The following is a 21,157-nucleotide window of genomic DNA, read 5'->3' as shown; positions in this document are numbered from 1 at the left end:
GGGTCATGAACTGAGAAAATTTGATAAAACTACAAAATCATCAGTCTATACCAAAGGAAACAAGAGAAGGCAGGTAGCAATGGTGAGCTGCCGAGGGATGTGTGGGTTTTAGTAGCAGGTTCAGGACGAAATCAGATTGGTTAAATCTGATTCATCCTCAGTAAAGAAACCAGGCTCTCTAAGGAGGTGGTGAATAGCGCTTCAAAAATGAAATATCAGCTGCTGTCAGTGCCAGTCATCAGTGCCACGTGTGATGGAAAATCAATCTATATCATATCAGAGACCTGTGAAGAGAACATGAGAAAGACAGGTCCCTGCTGCCTCCTCGCTGTGTCTCTTTAAATATCTGCCCAACAGAAGCATCCCAGAATGGCTTGCGTCATCGTTGACGGAGACGCTCGCCGTGCTGGTGGCTCAATGTGTAACGGCTGCTGTTCTGCTAGATTAGGTGGGTGATTGGCCATTAATATTTATTTCATAGTGTGTCTTTGTTAGGTTGCAGCAAGGGCTGCTAGAGTGTTTAGATAGATTTACTCTATCATGTATATTTCCTGTTCATTTCAACAGGAACAAAAATGTCCTCTTGTTGATTCTTAAGAATGCACTGTAATTGTCCACATATTGATAACATATCTAAGAGTCACATGTTTTTTAGAAGAGAATTTGTTCTGTTGTCCACCACTAAGATGACCGGAGAGATTTATATTTCCACTGTGACTGCAACTGGTAATACTCTGATACCGTCTGGCCCTGTCTGGTTTTAATAACAGCTGAGAGTTCCTCCAGGAGAAATGATGGTCTAGCAGGCATAAAATCCCAGTAACGGGTCCATCCCTAATGGACAGCAGCCTGGCACAGGTGATCTGAACTGCTTTCACCATAATGAGATTAAGGGACTAATTAGTCTGAATGTGTGTTGTGGTGTGACATCGTTTGCTCAGGAATATGTGCCCCCTATTGGACTAGCAGTGCGGCCCCTGAGAGAGTAGGCCATACTGAGCGTGTCCCTGGTGTCTTTCCCTCCGCTGTACTCAGAGGCTAATTAATATCTTTCTGCATCCGCTTTCCCAGCTCCTGTGCACCATGCTGAGCTGTAGTCCTGCAGTTATTGGTTCAGATTCTGGTAGTGGCAGTTGAATAAGTATAAAAAAAATAAAATCTGGGCAGTTAAATATTGCAATAATTAATGCCCGAGATAAGAAGTAAAGTAAATAAGCAGCTAGCAAACTAAGGCCATGGAGGAGCATCAACATCACAGTCATCTGCCTTTAAGCTGTAAAAACAGCTAAAGACAAACTCGTATATGACAAGTTAAATTATATTTACAATTCAGTTTATTTATATAGCGCCAATTCACAACACATGTTGTCTCAAGGCACTTCACAAAAGTCAGGTACATACATTCCAATTAATTATTTGAAAGTGACTATTAAAGAAGGAATTCAAGCCTGCAGTTTGGAAGCAATATGATAATTAAAGATATAAAAATGACAATCAAATTAAGATGCACCAAGAATAGATTGTATTTGTCATCGTAACTAAGTGCTTGATCATGGTAAATGCTAAATCCTTGCAGTATATGCTGTTATTGAGTGAAGAAGCTATAGAGTTAGCTGTCTCCAGTATCAGCAGCAGGGACCTGTATTTTCTACTGCATGTCAAGATATGGCTGCTGTTCAAACAGGCTGCATGACAGAGAGAGAGAGAGAGAGAGAGAGAGACTTTCAAAGGATAACAGGAAGACTAAAAGGAATAAAATAAGGTTGCTTTGTTTTATCCTCGCAACTTTTATATGTTATGCAACATGCTGATTTTTAAGTTTTAGTAAATTGTGCCTAAATCTACTTAGATTTATAGTTCTTAAAAACAAATAAGAATCTGCAAAAATTGGTAGGTCAGCAGGTCAAAGATCAGATGGTAAATTGGCCACAGAATTTCTATCTGTGTATATTATTCCATCTTCCTTTGCACACTCTGTACGTCACCATTTCATCTCCACCTCCTAACCTGTTAAAATCATGCCTATGTCTGATCGTCCCCACGGCGCCCTGTTCATTTATGCTTTTGTTCTTCACTGCTGGGACCGGCAAGGGACCCCATACTGACCAGGGAGCTCTAACACCGGCAACTCTCAAGCAAGTAAAGAGACAGCCGAGTGTCATTGTTAATGTGGACATACAGCACCACAATGGCAAAATCAATGGACCTATAGGGGACATCAATCTTGACAGCACAAGACCCCTTTTGCTCGGCTCGCTACTCCTCTAAAGCTCCAAATGAATGGCTACCAGGAGAGAGGGAGAGAAAGAAAGAAAAAAGGGAAGGAGAGAAAGAAAGAAAGCTTGAGGCACTGACAGTGATCTTTCACTGGCCTTTCCTCCATTCATCCCAGGGGGGTTTGCTGTCCTTTGAAGATTGTGTGCATCTGACTGACAGCCAAGTGTCCAGCCATCCTAATTCAACCAAAACAGGCAGAGGTTTTTAGGTAAAGCCTCAGACGTGCTGCACAACAGCTGTATGTATTTGGCATCATGTCTTGTATTTATTTTTCTTTCCCTCTCTTTTTCACTTCCAAAATTCTAATTTGCACAGGGATGAGATAGAATGGAAACAGTCTGCCTCCTTTAAATAACAAAAAGGCCACTTGCTTTGTCACGGGAAACACATGAGATATGTACCAAAAAAATTAACTGGGAGGTTCATTGTCTCTGCCACTGACTTGAAGGATAGCTTCTCAGAACATTAACATATATGCAGATAGGCAGTGAGTAAACGAAAGCCTCCAAGAACAAGAGGGATCAAAGACGACAGAATTAAGGCCAAGTAATGAGGATCTTGGCAAAGACTCTGCAAATGTATTGACTGTTTGGCAAGCTTTACATGCTGCTCCACTTTCTCTGTGTCTATACCGTATCCTTGCAGATCAAGCAATGTGGGCTTTAACAAGACCCTGGTGTGGAATTGATTCTAGGCGAGAGCCTAATCACCATCTTATTTACACTTAAATAATAATGTATTTGGAGTAAGAAAGAGCAGGGGAAACTTGGGCAGTCGGGCAGCCGATCACAGTCCAACATTCCCCAATAACACATTCTCTAATCAATTACAGGTATTAAAACTGGAACTGAATGAGACTACATGAGATAAATTCAGAATTCAAAAAGGATTTGAACCAGAAAAAATGAAAACATGTCATTCGTTATTTGATATGTCATTCAGGAAAGAGTTGCTGCCATTTATGAACAGCATGAGGGATACAAAGCTATGGTACAAGTACAAAAAAGTAGAGAGGTAGAGGGAAATAGTGCATTTAGAGAAGCGGAACTGATGAGATCAGAAAGGGAAGTGAGAAATGATTCAGCTTAGATAGGATGGAGAGAAGAAGAGGGACATGAAAAATGATGAAGAAAAGAAGACAACTACCTCCACGGCTCTCACTGTCGGCCGGTTTCACCTGGATGGGGCGGGTCATCTGGAGTGGACAAAAGACAGAGCAACAGAGAGGTTAGCGCCATTGTTGCTTCAAGAAGATGGGTTAAGCTAAGAGCATCAGAGCTCGCTCACCCACACCAATAACTAGTCCTGCAAAACTGATTAAAACTTCTTGGCAGGAGTGTCTATCAACACACTAGTATCCTTCATTACTGCAATTCACTTTAAACAAAACAGCATGGTCTCTTCTGTTTTTCTTACAGCAGAATATGTGTGTATGGAGGCTACATCTGTCCATTCAGAGGTTTGTCTCAGCAGCTGCAAGGGATACATATGTGTGTCTAAAAGAAAGAGGCCAAGACAGTCCTAATAAAAGTGAATCCAGCCACAGGAGGGGAGAGATCAATGCGGACCTATTGATCTGGGCCCTTGGGCTGTGAAGAGTGTCTGGCTGGGAAGAATTCTCTGGTTAGGAGGCTCACTCTAATCCACTGGACCCTGATAAGAATGGCATCGCCTGGATTAGATGCCTCTGTCATCACAGCCTTTGTGTCATGCTCTCCTCCTTCACCAATATTACCTATTTCGTTTCTCATTATTGTTGTTCAAGACAAACACTTTCTTCATACCTGTTGGGCCCCGTTTGTTTGAAGGAAAATGGAGAGTGATGATGCTATCCTTACAACATGGCTTAATTTAATTTATTTTATTTTAAGCTTTTTAAATCCCAATTATGTTTTGTACTTAGAAGCATGTGCTTTGCTTTTGTGACACCACAATCAAAATCTTGCAAATATGTTAGCAAAAGTTATACTTTGAACCCAACATCTCAAGCAGAAATTTTACTGCTTTCATTTTACTTCCAAAAGGGACCAATAGCCAATATTCTTACAGTTTGAACCTCCAACTACTGGGTATTGTATGTGATACACAAAGACAAAGTAGTGTGTAACCATTAAGTGGAACATTTTACAAATAAAACAGTAAAATGTGGCATACTTTTGTGTTTCAGCCCCCTTTACACCGATATCCCTTAATAAAACCCAGTGCAAACAATTGCACTTAGAAATCACCTAATTAATAAAGAGATCTGTGTGTAATTTAAAAAAAAAATCTGAAGTCCAAAATTCTGAACATCTCATGGAGCAATGTCTTATCTGTAATCCAAAAAATGGAAAGAGGTTGGCACAACTGGACACCTACCAACAAATGTCTGGGCATTACCCAAGTAAATCAGACATAATACAAACACTAGTTTGTCCATTCCTAAACAGTGGCAAGAAAAAGGCTTGGTTGAAAAAAGCCATAAGAAGTCTTGTGTGCAGTTTGCCAGAGTAATCCATGTAGTAGACACAGCAAACATATGGAGGAAGTTATTTGCTCTGATAAGACCAGAACTAGACTTTCCGGCCTACATGCAAAACTCTCTCTGTGGCAGAAAACTAACACTACACCCCACCTTGAGCACAATCCACAAACCAATATATGATGATGGCAGCATCATGCTGTCAGTTGGGAAAGGGAAGCTAGTCAGAGTTGATGAGAAGTAGAATTGAGCTAAATACAGGTCAATGCTGGTAGAAAACTTGCTAGAGCCTGAAAAAGACATAAGACTGGAGTGGAGGTTCACGTTCTAGTGGGACAGCAAACCTCAAAGTAAAACCTACAAGGAATGGTTTAGGTCAGAGCATACCCATGCATTAGAGTGGACCAATCAAAGTCCAGACCTAAATCTAACTGATAAGCTGTGGCAAGACGTGAACATTGATGTGTATAAGTAAAATTATCTGAGTTTATGTTATCTGCAAAGGGTTATGATTCTCTAGATGTGCCAAATCAGTTAGGTTTTTTAATCAAAAATCCAGCAAGACATTATTTAAATGGCCCATAGACATCAACCTTAAACCTTATCTTTGAAATAAAATTGAAAAATATTTTTTTTACCTCCATACATTTTTATCAGTTCATTTGAAGTCTAAATGTAGATCTGCTTTTCCGTATCAGTTGTGGTTTTATTGTTGTTGCTATAAAATAAATCATATTACACTCAAACCCCTGCCTCATTTCCCTAAGAGATTTTGCCTATATTGCATTATCTCTGTAAAAGGATCAACTCGATCACAGATGTGTTGCAACTGTATGGGGAGTTTAGCATTTCTGGTGAGCTTATGGTTCATTCTGAACAACTCAGGGTTTTCATTCATTAAAACAAACTAAAATCTGTCCTACAGCTTGAATGTTTAATGGAACTTTAAGAGGTACATTGTTTCCCTCTGCCACGATATTACATCTGCTATGATATAACAAAGGATGAAATCTGTTTATTCATAGTGAAACAAAGGAAGCTGTCTTTGAGTTTTAGTTTACGCTTTCTGGCATATTTCCATTGTCTACAGACTTTTTTCCTAATTTTTTATTCAACGTTTAAGATTAGACCCATTTAATACCAAAAGGTTTTGCTTTGTCTTATCATTTACCATATATCTATGTCTAATACAGGGCTACATTTGGCCTTAGCATTGGCTAAATATGTTCTACTTGTACCCCACTATTGGTAGAAACTTACCCCACAATACCTGAAGACAAGACTTTAAAAAATATTTACTCAGTGGGGCTTAATACAGATGCAAGTTTGAACACAATGTATCCTTCACATCCTTTTCCCAAAAATGCAGAAATTCATAGAAAACATCTTAATATTGAAGAAATTGGGCAGTAATTGACAATATGTCAGGATTAAGATGTGATAAAAGACAACTGTTGGACAATATAGGCCATACACTGTATTTTGAAGTAAAATGTGCAAGTTCAAAGTTGCCAGGAAATGACGTGAAAGGGGAAGTCTCCGGTCATTCGTTGTGTGAGCGTCAATGATAAACTCTTCAGGTAGAAGCCAACTTGCTTTAAAAATGGCTTTAACATGATGAAACGGTGCAGTGCTAGTGGTGGCAGCAATACAATACAACAGCAGCCGTTGATGGCTGCTGTTGATCAGAGCTGCCTGGATCAGAGATGGAAAACTGAAAAGGAACAGCTGGGCTGGTCCCACCAAGCACAGCCAGTTGTGATCGGAGGACTTTTCAGCAAACTGCTTCGAAGAACAAACCTCTGAATTCACAAGAGAAATTATGTCAGAGGTCGGGATATCTTACAGCCACAGAGTCTACAGCCACACTGTTCAGAGCATCTGATGTGAAAAGATCGCCAAAGAAAAGGTTGTTGTTGTTGCTTAACAGATCAAGGTTCAGCAGGTGAGAACACTTCCTTGTCACAAAAGTACATTTAGATATTAGTTATTGTTAACAATAAAAAATTAATAATTATTATTTTGTTATTAATAATCCGAAATTATTATTATTAAAATAAGATCAATTACACCCACATACATTGTAATCCAAATAAATGTTTCTTTAAAGATTGTAATATAAAGTTAGAAAAATGGCACACCAGGTGGTGACTTCAGATCTTGAATCATCCCTTGTGTCTGATACTACTGCTCCTTGCTGCTCACTTCGCCTCCGGTTGTTTTACTCAGTGCTGCATTTACTGTAACCCTGGATTTACTCTGTATCTGCTCCGGTCCGGTCCAGTCTGCTGCAAAGCTCGGAGGAGCCCCAAGAACTATATGCAGATCGGACAATAATACCCAGTGATAAATACAGTAGCAAGTCCAAAACAACTCATTCTGTGGAAGTTAAACCATTCACTTTTTGTTTTGTGCATCCAGATATTTCCCTATGTTTTGTTCTACAATGAGTGAGTACACTGAGTGCCATGAGGCTATAGTTGTTGCTTAATTTGGTGCATTTAATGTTTAATTGTTTGGTTTATAACACATTAGTTAATGTATATAGGCCAGTAACTGAACTAATTGATCTGCAATTGCTAATATTTACCTATGTATATTTAAATATGTGCGTGTTTTTATTGATATAGCGAGATCTAGTCTGTCTTTAGTGAATTAGTTTGAAAATCCGGATGTTGCTCTCGTTCTGTTTCCTGGTGGCGCAGAAATGCATAAAAGAGACAATGCATATTGACTCCGGCAAAAATAGAGAATTGGATGGTCATCCGCACGTCGCAACTCTTGTGCTCTGCTATCTGATGACAGCTGACTTTCTTCTTCTGACTCTGCTTTGTCTCTGATAGTGACTGAAATACTGTATATCTAAAGAAACATCAGATTCTTTGCTACTGTCTGTGTTGTCAGCCATTGTAGCAGTGGTCAGATTATGTGCCGGGGTTCTCCATCTACACCATAAAATCGCAAGAGTAGTCTGGAAGTGGCTTTTTAGTGACATTTATGTCCATATATCTCAACCACTATTCATTTCAGTGGCATAAATTAACTTTTGAGATATTTTATTAATGTTTCCTTTCCATAAATGTAATTGTATTTATCATAAAAATGTGATGTCACAGGCACTTTAAGCACTGTTTTATTGCCTAAAAAACATGTACCATTACAGGGTCTTCCCAGTAAAACCATTAAAAAGTCACCAAGAGATGTTATTTCTTTAACCACATATGTATATTTTGACCCATCTTTCCATGGCTTGCCGATTTTTTTTTTTTTCAGTTTAATTCCAGAACAAGGATGAAAAGGTCAGATTTAAAGACAGGGCAATCCAATAAAAGCATGACATGTTCAAGGAGAAACACCATAATGGGATTTTAAAATGTCTTAATAACATGGTGATGTATGGGGGAAGCAGGGCAGGCCCAATTCATTAAGTGCAAATGTATCAATTTTCACCTTGAGGAACTGAGTAACCTTCCTGTGCTGAAATTATTCCATAAATTTGCCCACTGTAAATAATAACTAGCACCAGTTAAGTCTTTGTGGGAAGTTAGGGAGGATGTTACATGCTTGTAAGGGTTGAGGTTTCAGTTCCTTTTTTCCTGAGTGGCTCCCTGTCTGCAAGTGCTTTCTTTCTCTTGTACAACATGAGCTAAGTAATTCTACAGTATGGCAATGCCAAGCCACAGGGTGCACCGCTCCACAGCATGCATGGATAGATATTGCATCAACCCAGACACAACCGGATGCATGGTGAAAGTTTAATAAAGAATTGTTTTCTCCTCATATGGGAGAAAACACAATTAATTTCTGACCTTTTTTCATTTACTAAAAAATACTTTGGTCTACAACTCTGATGAAGACCTTGATGTTTCAAATTTGACAAAATTTAATCCTGCAAACATGTTTAGGTTTGGACGTGTGAGGAGGAACTGCTGCTTCTTTACCATGTTACAGAATCAGGTGGCTCCATGGTGAAACTGTCTGGGGGAGGAAACTCTCTCCAAAGCTAGTTACTGTTCACCCTCCAACATGCCAGCTTAATGGTCTATTTATTTGCCCAAGAGCAATGCATTATGTTCCTGAACAGGCACAGCTGATGGCTTTCAGTTTGTTAAATTTCACTCAAACACACGGGAAAAAAACATATTTCCTGGAGAAATTAAATGGACATTGTCCCCTTCTTTATATGCATTCTCTCACCGACACAGACTAGGTAGATCTCATTTAAACACATTCAGAACTACTTTCTACAAAAACAAATATATTCAACACAGACACCTTAGGGCTACTTTCACTCTGTTCTTTGAAAGACAGGCTTCTACACGAATGTAAAAATTTAGCATACTTTCTCCAAGAAAAACCAGTCACAATGGAAATGCTTTCTGAGGTAATAAGGAACTGGTAAGGTGAACGAATAGGAATCAAACAGAGGAAATAAGAAATATAAAGCATATATCATGGAAAAACACAACAAAAGGACAGATGTACAAGAAAAAACAAAACAGTGAACATGCTTCTGCTCCTATGACCTTAGACAGGCAGAACATCAGCAGACCTATAAGACTCTGCATTTATAGCATAAATTAGCCTCCTGCCTCTTTGTTGCTCATAATGCTAAAACTACTGTTTGTATTATGTAAAACAACTATTATAAATTGGCCAAATAATGAAAACTTGAGTCTGTTGCCTTGTAATCTACAGGAATATGAATCTGTGATTTAAGTACGTTAATTTATTTTAAGCTAAAATTGAGATGATATTTCAGTTTTTCATACAATTTATCACCATTTTGATTGGACTGTGAACATTCTGGGTTTTTCTGACTAAGGTTTTACTTTTATTATCTATTGACTCAGTCTGAAAATCTTCAATGATCGATTTGTTTTTGTGGAAACATATAGTTACCAACTATTTTATTGGGTACACCTTGGTACTACAGGATTAAAACCCACCTTTCCCTCAGAACGGCTTTAATTCTTTATGTAATAGATTAAAGTAGGTATCAAAACACTCCTCAGATATCTTGTCCCATACTGACACGAAAGCATCACACAGTTGCTGCATATTGGCTGCAAATCCAAGTTCCAAATCTCTCATTCCACCACATCCCAGAAATGCTCTGTTAGATTGAGATCTGATGACTGTGGAGGCCACTGGGGTATGGTGAACTAATTTTAGTGTTTGAGAAACCAGTTTGAGATTATTTCAGCTTTGTGACATGATCCATTATCCTGCTGGAAGAATCCATCAGGAGATGGGTACAACACGAACATAAGGTACGATAGATTCATGCTTTTGTGTTGTGTTGTGAAATTTGAAGCTTAAATCAGGGCTCCTCATACGAGGTAACTTTTTTCTTTCTATTATTGTCCAATTGTCCTGGCGTAGGTTCCTGGACTCCACAGGAACCTACGCCAGGATCCTGTTTGTGGATTTCAGCTCTGCCTGCAACACCATCGTCCCAGTTCTGCTACAGGAGAAGCTCTCCCAGCTGAGTGTGCCCGACTCCACCTGCAGGTGGATCACTGACTTCCTGTCTGACAGGAAGCAGCGCGTGAGGCTGGGGAAGCACGTCTCTGACTCCCTGACCATCAGCACCGGTTCCCCCCAAGGCTGTGTTCTCTCTCCTCTGCTCTTCTCCCTGTACACCAACAGCTGCACCTCCAGTCACCAGTCTGTCAAGCTTCTGAAGTTTGCGGACGACACCACCCTGATCGGACTCATCTCTGATGGTGATGAGTCTGATGGGAGGTGGACCATCTGTTGGACTGGTGCAGCCAGAACAACCTTGAGCTCAACGCTCTAAAGACAGTGGAGATGGTTGTGAACTTCAGGCAGAACCCAGCCCCACCTGCCCCCATCACCCTCTGTGACTCCACAATTGACACTGTGGAATCTTTCCGCTTCCTGGGAACCATCATCTCCCAGGATCTCAAGTGGGAGCCAAACATCAGCTCCCTCATCAAGAAAGCCCAGCAGAGGATGTTCTTCCTGCGCAGCTGAAGAAATTCAACCTGCCAAAGACTATGATGGTGCACTTCTACACAGCCATCATTGAGTCCATCCTCACCTCCTCCATCACCATCTGGTACGCCGCTGCTACAGCCAAGGATAAGGGCAGGCTGCAGCGTGTCATTCGGTCTGCTGAGAAGGTGATTGGCTGCAGTCTACTGTCGCTCCAGGAACTGTACACCTCCAGGACCCTGAAGCGGGCAGGGAAGATTCTGGCTGATCCCTCCCACCCCGGTCACAGACTCTTTGAGACTCTCCCCTCTGGCAGGAGGCTGCGGTCCATCCGGACCAAAACCTCACGCCACAAGAACAGTTTTTTCCCATCTGCCACCAGCCTGGTTAACAAAGCCCGGAAACCACCCTGACACTGTCCCTTTCCCCCACACCCCCCCTTTTTTGCTGACAGGACACCTGTAACCTGTAACTCTATGTGTTACATTAACGCTCAGCTTGGACTCCTGCTTTACTTGCACTGCTTTACTTGCACAATGATCATCTGCACTGTTGTATTGCTCTTGCATCTTATACTGCTCTATATTTACTCTCACTCACTTAAAACTGTGCACATATATTTATATTATATTGTAGATATGTTTATACTGTTTAATTTGTACTGTATTGCACCGACTACGCCAAAACAAATTCCTTGTATGTCCAAAAACGTACTTGGCAATAAAGCTTTTCTGATTCTGATTCTGATTCTGATTCTTTTAGTGAGTTTATGTGAACCGTAGCCCGTTTTTGTCTTCTTACTTTGTTTCCCGCTCTTAGGTAACGGAGTGGCACCCGATGTGGTCTTCTCCTGCTATAGTCTTTTTTAAGGTTTATGTGTTTGTAAGGAGTGGTTATTTCAGCCACTTTTGCCCTTTCTATCATGTAGAAAAAGTCTGTCCATTCTAATCAGACCTCTGATGTCAACAAGGCATTTATGTCCCCACAGCTACCTCTATCTGGATATTTTCTTTCTATTGGACCATTCTCTGTGAGCCCTGTGAAATGGTTGTGCGTGAAAATCTTATTAGATAAGAAATTTCTGACATACTCAGACCAGCCCGTCTGGCACCAACAACCATTTCACATTCAAAGTACCGTATTTTCCGCACTATAAGGCGCACCGGATTATAAGGCGCACCTTCAATGAATGGTCTATTTTAGAACTTTTTTCATATATAGGGCGCACCGGATTATAAGGCGCATAGAATAGAAGCTACTGCAGTCAAACGTTTGACTGGGGTTGCGTTATGCATCCACTAGATGGAGCTGTGCTGAAGAGAATGTCAACAAAACAGTCAGTCAAACTTTATTAATACACTACAAACCAGCGTTCTGATAACTCCATTCACTCTCATGGTAAGGTCTCCTCTACATAGAATTATATTGAATAGAACCAACCGCACGTTAGGAATGCATTGGAGTCTATGAAGTTGAAGTTGAAATCAAACGTTAGTTAAAACGTGAAATTCAGTAAACACGTAAAAGAAACAGTTTGATGCACTAAATCAAACGTTAGTACTGTTAACCTTTCCTGTTTCTGTCCCCTGACCGTAGTCTGATGACACAGGGGAGACGCTTTCTCCAGGGCCGAAGTTACTAGTTTCCTCGGGGTTAACTCCCTCACTCATACGTTGCTGAGTTGAACATGAAGAAACAGCATCAAAACACTGAGTTGTTGACGAGATTCGGGGTTCTTTTTAATGACTTTGCAGCACGTAAAAACACAGGGCTTACAGACTCATACATCGCTGCTCCGGTCGCCGTCTCTACCCACCCCACACACACAATAATACCGACGTCACTCCTTCACTCTTGATTCTCAGCTACGGCAGCACACAGCGCCACCTCTGTCCGGAGGAGTAATGTCAACATCTTCCATACACACACACGAAACATACACCCCACACACTGAGCTTCTAATCACATATAGTTCAGGCAATTCCTGCAACAGTACATTCAAACGTTATACACACACAAGTGGTGTTGGACTAGGAGTAAGCACAGTACAGGTGTTTACCGCTATTACTTCGGCGACGCCCCTGACTACGGTAGCCGTAATGCTGCAAGCGGTGCGGCTTTGTAGTTTACCAGTCGTACTGAAACATTTTGACAGAGCGCCGTGTACAACCAGTATGGATCAACCAATTAACCAATTAATCCATATATAAGGCGCTCCGGATTACAAGGCGCACTGTCATTTTTTGAAAAAATTAAAGGTTTTTAAGTGCGCCTTATAGTGCAGAAAATACGGTAACTTAAATCCCCTTTTTTCTACATTCTGGTGGTGGGTTAGAACTTTAGCAAGTCGTCTTCATCATGTTTAGATTAGAGAGTGTATGAAAATATAGTTTGTTTGCAAGGTCTTTATTTTGCTTGTTAGGTTTTAATAAATAAATGCAAACCTATATTAACTTTTATGAGACTACCTTAAAAAATAATGGAAGAAATGCTAAAATGACAGTTGTTTACAACAAAATACAATGTTTTTGATTAGCTTTTTATTGAGCTGTCTGCTATGTTTTGTTTCCTGGGTTTTAAATTAAAACAAAATGAATAGAATTGCATAGTGTAAAATATAGTGTTGAAAGACAAAAAAAGACACTTTCTTTGAGAATAAGACACTGCTGCTTTCAGTAATGTAGCCCTTTAGTCCATTTAAATCTCAAACACCATAACAAGGTAGACATGAAAGAGAGCTAACTGTGTTGCTCTGAGTCAGAATAACTTATTTCACAACCTTCAAATGAATCTACATTTATTCTCAGAAATATATTGCTTGTTTTTCATAGGAGCCCTTCTCTTCCTCTATTTCCCACATTACAAAGCTCAGCTGCTCTAAGGGCTTTGACAAATCTAAAGTTCCATATGCTTTTATTGAGCCGCCTCATTTGCCCAGTTAAGCCCCCAGTCAGCTGAATTAAGCTCTTAGCTCTAGCATGAAGCTTTTTCATATGGAGGGTCAGATAAAAACCCTAGGGCCTACAGTACATAATGTAGTGTGCAATAGTCCTGGAACATCCAGCTGCTTTGTCTCTGTTCATTAATCTTTAAGACTGATGGTTGGCTATGTTGTTACTTGGGCTAGACATGGTTGATTTGGAACACCTTCATTGGATCTGTGTTCGACCAACATAGTGATTTTACACATATCTAAGTTCTTCTAACTTTATTAAACTTCAGTATCCTGGTATCCAGCTTTTGCCGTTTTTTTTTAATTTTCTTTTTCAAATACTACAACAGCATAGAGCAGAGAAATGTTCTAGCCCTGTCAGATTGCCCTCTGAATTCAACAAGTAAGGAGTAATCATGAATCAGTGTTGTGTTTCGCATTAAGAGTCTAAGACTATGACAGTACTTACAGTTAAAGTTACAATGTGCATCAGAGGGGACTCCACAAAGGTCTACCAGCAGGGATTACAAGTTTTAAACCTTTCTGGTCTTTTTCTAATAAAATCCGATGGTAGACTTGTTCTCATACATCATTGAAAATGTCTTTTACAGTAAATCAGTATTGGTATTTATAAGCTTTGGTAGAATTGGGATATACAGTACATGATCAGATCTGTAAACACCAGCAGACAATAAATTTTATAGAACTGACAGTATTTTTAACAAAGTAACAAACAGCATTTTAAAAATGCATTTTTTCTGTATTTCCTGCTGTCAGCATTCATTTAAGTATTCAACCTTTATATAAGGAGCAGAGACAATGTTACACCTGTTGTGCAATTAAATTGCTTTCATTTGAAGGGATAAAAAATAGTATTAGACATAGAAATGTGAAAATGTCCTAATAAATAACTGAGTCTTTAATGTGCTTTAGTATTTTTTCATTTTTTGCTGTAAAATAGAGACAAAAGGTTGATGCATTTGACATTTCAAACTGGCTCTAACATCTTATATTGGCTATTAGATGGTGAGCACTGCTAATATTGCTAGAAAAGTAGTCTTGGTGCATATATTCCAGAGTAAGCAGATTCTTTGATTCATTTTGGGAATGTTTTTCACTAATAAAGTAAATATGTATGTTTGAGTCTTCTTCACACAACTAATAAATATTGTTGTCAGAAAAGCTTGCTTGCTGGTTAGCTCAGCTTCACACACCTGCTCACACACACACACACACACACAGCTGTATATGTTGTATGTTTTTAAATACCATGCTGAGAATAAAAATGCGTATGTTCTTATAATAACCTCTGACATCAAGGAATGTTGCTGTCAGAACAATGCTAGTTGTAGCCATATGTTCCTTTGTTCTAATTTGGCGCCCGTTTTTTACGTGTCATAACCGTGTGACTTCATCTGCAATCCCGTGTGCCTGTTGCTTCATCCACTAGCTCACTTGCTAGTTAACTTCACACAACCGCTCAAACACACACACATACACACTGGTAGTTCTTTGTTAAACTTTAAGTGAATGTAGTCCTCATTCCCACTTCTTCATAACATATTTTGGTTCTGACACATACATATTCATGCTAAACTGTGACATTGCTACACTATTGTTTTTCTATTATGCTGTCATCAGTTAGTTCCTTATTGTAATTCCTTATTACCATTTTTCTTATCATCATTGATTAGTTTATGAGTTTTTTAGTTTTCTTATTAACATTTTCCTATTGCTTGGTGGATTAGTTAAACGTCGCTATCTTAATTATGGAGTTTATTGACCTATTTTCACTGTGAAGCTGAACTATAATGTTAATAAATTATGTTTTGGAGAGAAGCTGTTTGTGTTTATTCTGTGCATATGGCCAGTGCCTGTTGTTTGAGAACATGTGTATGAATTCACTTTTTCACCTATTGTTCTATACTGCCACCACATCAAGCTGGTATACATACAACAATACCTGACAGAGACGAGAGTTGTTTGGCTAATTATTCTTGATAATCAGGTGGTGTCCTGACTTGTTAGTTTTTACAAAAAATACATTCTAACTTTATTAATAATGTTGTTAATAAAGAAGTATTGAATATAATTATTAATAGTTGCTGAAAGCCAAAACAGTAAATGTTGCACAACAACCAAAATGGGTTTGGTGGAAAAAACAACAACACCATCCACAACAAAAAAGCCAGAAAATAGATATAAAATTGCTGCAAATGTTGCCCATGTTTTAAAGAATCCCATTACTGAGAAAAAAGGAAGTAGACAAAAAACACTTATGCAACAACACTTACTTACAGTAACTTACTGCAATAAAGTAGCTCTAACAGCCATACAATATGTGTGATGTGTTCTGGCCTTCATTCAGTTTTAATATAGAGTAATGTTTGTCCTGGGATCATTAATACACATTAGTAGGCCATCAAAGCTCATATTGCTCCAGTGCTCGGTAACAGGAGTATAAACACCCCCCATCTGACTGGGCTGTTTCAGCTGATATAATTAATATTTCCAATTATTGATCTGAGGGAGTGCTGAGTGCTAACTGTCCGGGGGCCCCAGCTTCATCTAATAAATCTTTACTGTATACAGTGGGAAGGAGACAGAGCAGAGAGAAAAAGAGGAACCACTAGGGAGCGGAGATCCTTAATGGTTCGCAATCATGAAGAGTTTTGTTGAAATAATAGCAATTGTTCATTAACAATACAATTACAATTTAGCATCGCATATTGAAAAGGTTTACTCAAGCATGATGATCGAGTTTATTTTATTTTACCAAATTAATTGAATATGAAGAAGAATTACTCCGTTTTTATGTGACTATGCAGTAGAATCCTATAGGGTCCTCCACAGTTATCTGCACACAGTAATGTGCACAAAAAACCTTGAAATAAATTGTTGTTATGGAGACTTGGTGACCCCATCATGCATCTATTTGCGACAGTCCCAAAAGTGAGCTTTTGCTAATTTGTTTTAACCATCCTCCTCCCTGTGTGTGGTGACAAGATAAACTTGTACCCTTGTCTTACCTTGTTTGTCACTGTTTCATTTTGAGCAGCACAATATACTGAAATGCTGCTGTCACCACATTGTCAATGTGTGCAATACTGCAATCGCAAAGAACTGGCTGGATATGAAAATTTGGAAAGCTATAATAGTTCACGCCCATGTATTTAATCTGCTTGCCAATAATAAATTTTGCAAGTTTGCTTGCCTTTTTTGGTCCTTCATGTTCTGATCTAGATCTTAACGACCAAGATACTAAAACTATAGAAGAGTGGTGGGGACATTTTGATATTTGAAAAAGAGAGAGATTAGGGATTGATGTCATCTTAATAATACTCAACAGTAATATTACAATGTCATGTTTTCTAAATATCATACAGCCCAAGTTTTATTTGTTTTAAATGTTTTAATTATTGCTCTATCCGTGGATATGGTTGAACATTAGTGTCATGGAGTGACATTTTTGGACTTTATGGTTTCTTTTGCTAGTCCTTAGATCTTAGGTTGTTGTGCTACCTCCAGTTCTCAGTTTCCTTTAGTTCGTGTTTATTCTTGATTCTGTTTTATCTTGGTCTGTAGTTTTCGTTTAGGTCTATTTCACTGTTTTGTTAATCAGTCCCTTTCCTCATGTCTTAGTCTTATTAAGTTCACCTGCTCCCTCTGTCTCCCTGCGTCCATGTCACACCTGTTCCCTGTTTCTTTGATTACCTGCCTTTTGTTCCCCTCTTTGTGCTCTGTGTATATTAGTAGTTCTGTTTGCTTAGTTCCTGGCTGGTTCGTTCTGTTACTACCCCGTTCCCTACCATGTCTATGCTTTGTTTTGCTTCGTTTGGAGACTATGCTACGTTTTTGCTACGTTTTTGCATTAAGTGACCTGCAGAGTTCATGTAAGTTTTGGACTGTACTTATGATTCATCCCTGCAGTGTTTTTGTTACGTTTTGGATTTTTTTTAAATAAACAAGGAAGTACTAAGATGCGGCTACCGAGCTCTTGTCTGCGCTTTGGTCCGACCCACAGTCCTTCCCCGACAATTAGAGAGTATTTTCTTGTAGCCATTTCCTGACCTTTTATAAATCAACAAACATCTGCCTTACTTTAATTTTGTTCTCTTTTGTTTCCCATTTTAAAGAGCGGTTAAAAGAAATGGGACTCCCTATCACATCGTATTTATATTGCAGGGAAACAGGAAGTAATGGATTGGTAATAAATGGTCCATTGGCACTCTGATCAACTTTAAAAGTAAAAACTAAAAAAAAAATGTTTCAGTTACATTTATGTCGTATTATGGCAAAGATGCAAAGAATTCCCTGTTCAAAAGAAAATATTGTCACTAATAAAGGCTAGTGCACTTACGACATCTTAACAGTATGTCCTACATGTTTATGTTGCAGCTGAAAACATACCACTTACTCTGATGTTGGAAGTTTTTAAACAATAATGTGAAATTGCTTCTTAACATCATGTAAACCAGACCAAAAATTGTAGTTTGGCTGTAGTTTTTGGTCTGCCAAGGATTAGACTGAATCTGTGTGAGCATGTTCCTCTGGGAAAATGTTTGTGCAGGTGATTCATAATTTACCCATATGTGAAAATTTGCTGGTGGCAGCAGTGTGGTGGTCCTGATAAGAAGCATCAGTCGGTGCTGAGTAGATGGCAGCCACTATAAGCTTTGGGATTCCTATCAGAACCAACAGGATTTAGAGCTGGAGGCACTGACATGGACTAAAAGACACCTGCAGACATCGGCAAGTCACTATCAGATATGCGAGTACAAAAAGTTTGAATTCAAAAAGTAGAACAAAGAGTTTGGTTATCATTTTTTAGTACGTTATACATGTAATAAAAAAATGGACAACATTCTACAGCCTCTGTGTTTTCCTAACATATTTATAACATATTTGTACATATATACATTGGAAATTAGGATATTTAATACCTATTTAAATATACCTATTTAACACCTCCAGATTTATTTCCACTTAAAATGGCTAAACTCACAAACAAAACATCACATCAGGTGCACATAATCAGAAAATCTTTATTCAATATTTTGAAAGTGGTTTGCCACGTTTAAACTTCAGACATTCATGTGCACCATGGTGAGATTGAAAGGGCTGCCTGATGCCTTCAGGAAGAAGATTGTAGCAAATTATGGATCTGGCAAGAAATTTTAAGAGGTCTAAAAGGAATTTCAAATCAGCCATTCCACTGTCTATACGGAGATGACTTTTAAAACAACTGCCAACATGTCTAAGTACACCCTGAATGCACAGCACATGGTGCTAAAAGACGTCAGGACAGGAGGCTCTTGCTACTGTCGCTATGAAAGCACATGTAAATAAACTTTCTGAATAATTGGAAAAAGACAATCTGACCATTTGGGATGGAAGATAACCTGAGGCAGAATTGAAGTAAGGTTGTATCTGCACGAAGGGTCTAAAGTCTCACCCACTGATTCCACCCCCCACATTTTAATAACCAATCATTGCAATTTTGTTTCACGTCATCCATTATGTAAAACATGTATGTATTAAATGATTGTGGCTCTTCCTCTGAAATACTGTGTTTGCTTTAGTGTTCTCAGTGAGTTGAACATGGGAGGACACATATAATAAATCATCAATAAAATCCTAATGGCAAAAAGTAGTTTAATGGCCTGGACTTGCATAAACAAACACGCACAGTATTTTTTATTTTTTTTTTACTCAACTCAACAAGGACCAGGACAGTTCACAATCATACAATCAACCAAAAACATCACCATGTATCAGAGGGTGTTGAGTAAAATGTGTGAACATCTGTGGAATAATTCAAACTGAAGAATATCCAGACACTGCAAAACTAACAAAACATACCTGTAGTTCAACCAAGAAATTGCTAAAATTTAAGAAATGGAAGGTCGTGGGCCAATTGAAAGCTCAGATCTTAATTTTTTTATGATGCATGGGAGGTGAAGTGAAACAGGTAGTACATGCAAGACACCCTCCATCCAAAAATAAGGAGTTGGGGAAGCTTTTCTTAAACCAATGTCAGACTAGATTGTTACAAGAAGCATCTCACTGCAGTTATGTTAGCCAAAAGGGAGACACTATCCATAAGGGAGAAGGTTTTCTTAAGTTTTTAGCTAGCTAGCTAGAAAACACGTTGTTGTTCATATCTTTTTGTGTAATGAGTAAAACAATTTTTTTTGTTCTTAATTGCAATTAAAATGCTTTCATTTGCAGGAATAAAAAATAAGATCAGACATAGAAATGTGAACATTTCTTAATAAATAACTGAGTGTTTAATGTGCTTTAGTATTTTTTCACGTGACTGTTTAGAGTAAATGAATGTTTTTCTATGAGTTTGTATTTCAGTGAGTGTTTATCATTTGCCCATTTAACTCAAGGTTTAAGATTATTTTGCACAAGTAAATGTAGCCTTTCAGGGGGAAAAGCCTGAAAGCACTTTTTGGAAACAAACAGTTAACAACCATCTGTTACTCAAAGTGCCTCTTGTAATTCAACAATCAACAATGGTGCCACAGCTCACTCACAAACATGTGCAATGTGCAGCACCATTACCAAAAGCACTGCTACAACATCTCCTGGTTAAGACCATTAGACCTTCTGTTGTCTAAAGCCATCCAAGTTCCTGTTTATCTCTTTCCCCAAAGCACAAGCGGCCTCCCAGAAACAGCCTGAAGTCCATCTACCACATGCTTTCCAAAATAGTCCCCAACTCTTTCTATTATCATAGCGTTACAAGCTGGAGTGGTTGGCCAGCTGTCTGACTGCCACAGTCCTCATTACACACATAGCACAGCTCAGCACTTGTCAACACTTCTTGAAGGTGAATGTCACACATTAAGAAAGAACACATTCATGGCTTTTCATGACTCTCTAGACAAACTTATTTTGTGTTTGCGTGTAAAATGCTATTTAAACACAGACCCACCTGTGAGTTCACTCAACACTATCTAAACCCTCCACATCGACTCCGTTCCTCCCTCAAAGGGCATGCTTGACAGTCTTGTTGATTATGGCTGTCAATCTTGCAGAATGTAAGCCCCACACTAGCATTTGTATAAAATAATCTGACTTTTTTACGACGTGTGCTGTGGACTAGGTCACATGATAGAAACAGTGTGCAATCATGAGAGAGTGAAGATATGGGGAATGAGCTAATGTCCAAATCCTGTCCTGCTGAGCTTCTAGCAGGGAGTCCAAGAGATAAAGAAAACCAGAGGGAGACAAAAGTTAAAGACAAAGAGAAGGAAGGGATCTTAGAAAAGGAAAAGATTTAAAGAAGGAAAAAAGCCAAAATAGAAACAAAGGACAACATTATATCCTCTGAAACCCCTCCTTTGCCTTTACTTTTTGACTTATGAGCAACACTTTAGCTATCAGGAGAAGGGCATCGCTCCCAGACATCTTTGGCATGGTTGCTTTTCAAGCCCAGAGAGCTATTGACATGGCGTGTTACTGTAATGCGTGAAGCAGTAGGAGACTCATTGTAAATCTGTGTCAACAAATGCTGG

At 38.9% G+C, this 21,157-nt stretch overlaps 1 protein-coding gene across 1 annotated transcript in view; it reads right to left on the bottom strand.

Moving 5' to 3' along the window:
* celf5a (cugbp, Elav-like family member 5a) overlaps window positions 1-21,157 on the bottom strand; it is a 320,729-nt gene that overhangs the window by 127,117 nt on the left and 172,455 nt on the right. Inside the window, exon 3 of the mRNA XM_047375115.1 lies at window positions 3,424-3,472. Coding sequence (XP_047231071.1) covers window positions 3,424-3,472 — 49 coding nt within the window. The remainder of the gene's footprint in view (window positions 1-3,423; window positions 3,473-21,157) is intronic.

The sequence above is a fragment of the Girardinichthys multiradiatus genome, chromosome 9, assembly GCF_021462225.1.
Source record: "Girardinichthys multiradiatus isolate DD_20200921_A chromosome 9, DD_fGirMul_XY1, whole genome shotgun sequence".
Taxonomy (NCBI): domain Eukaryota; kingdom Metazoa; phylum Chordata; class Actinopteri; order Cyprinodontiformes; family Goodeidae; genus Girardinichthys; species Girardinichthys multiradiatus.
The sequence above is the reverse complement of the archived record's forward strand: the minus strand, read 5'-3'. Positions and strand labels throughout refer to the sequence as shown.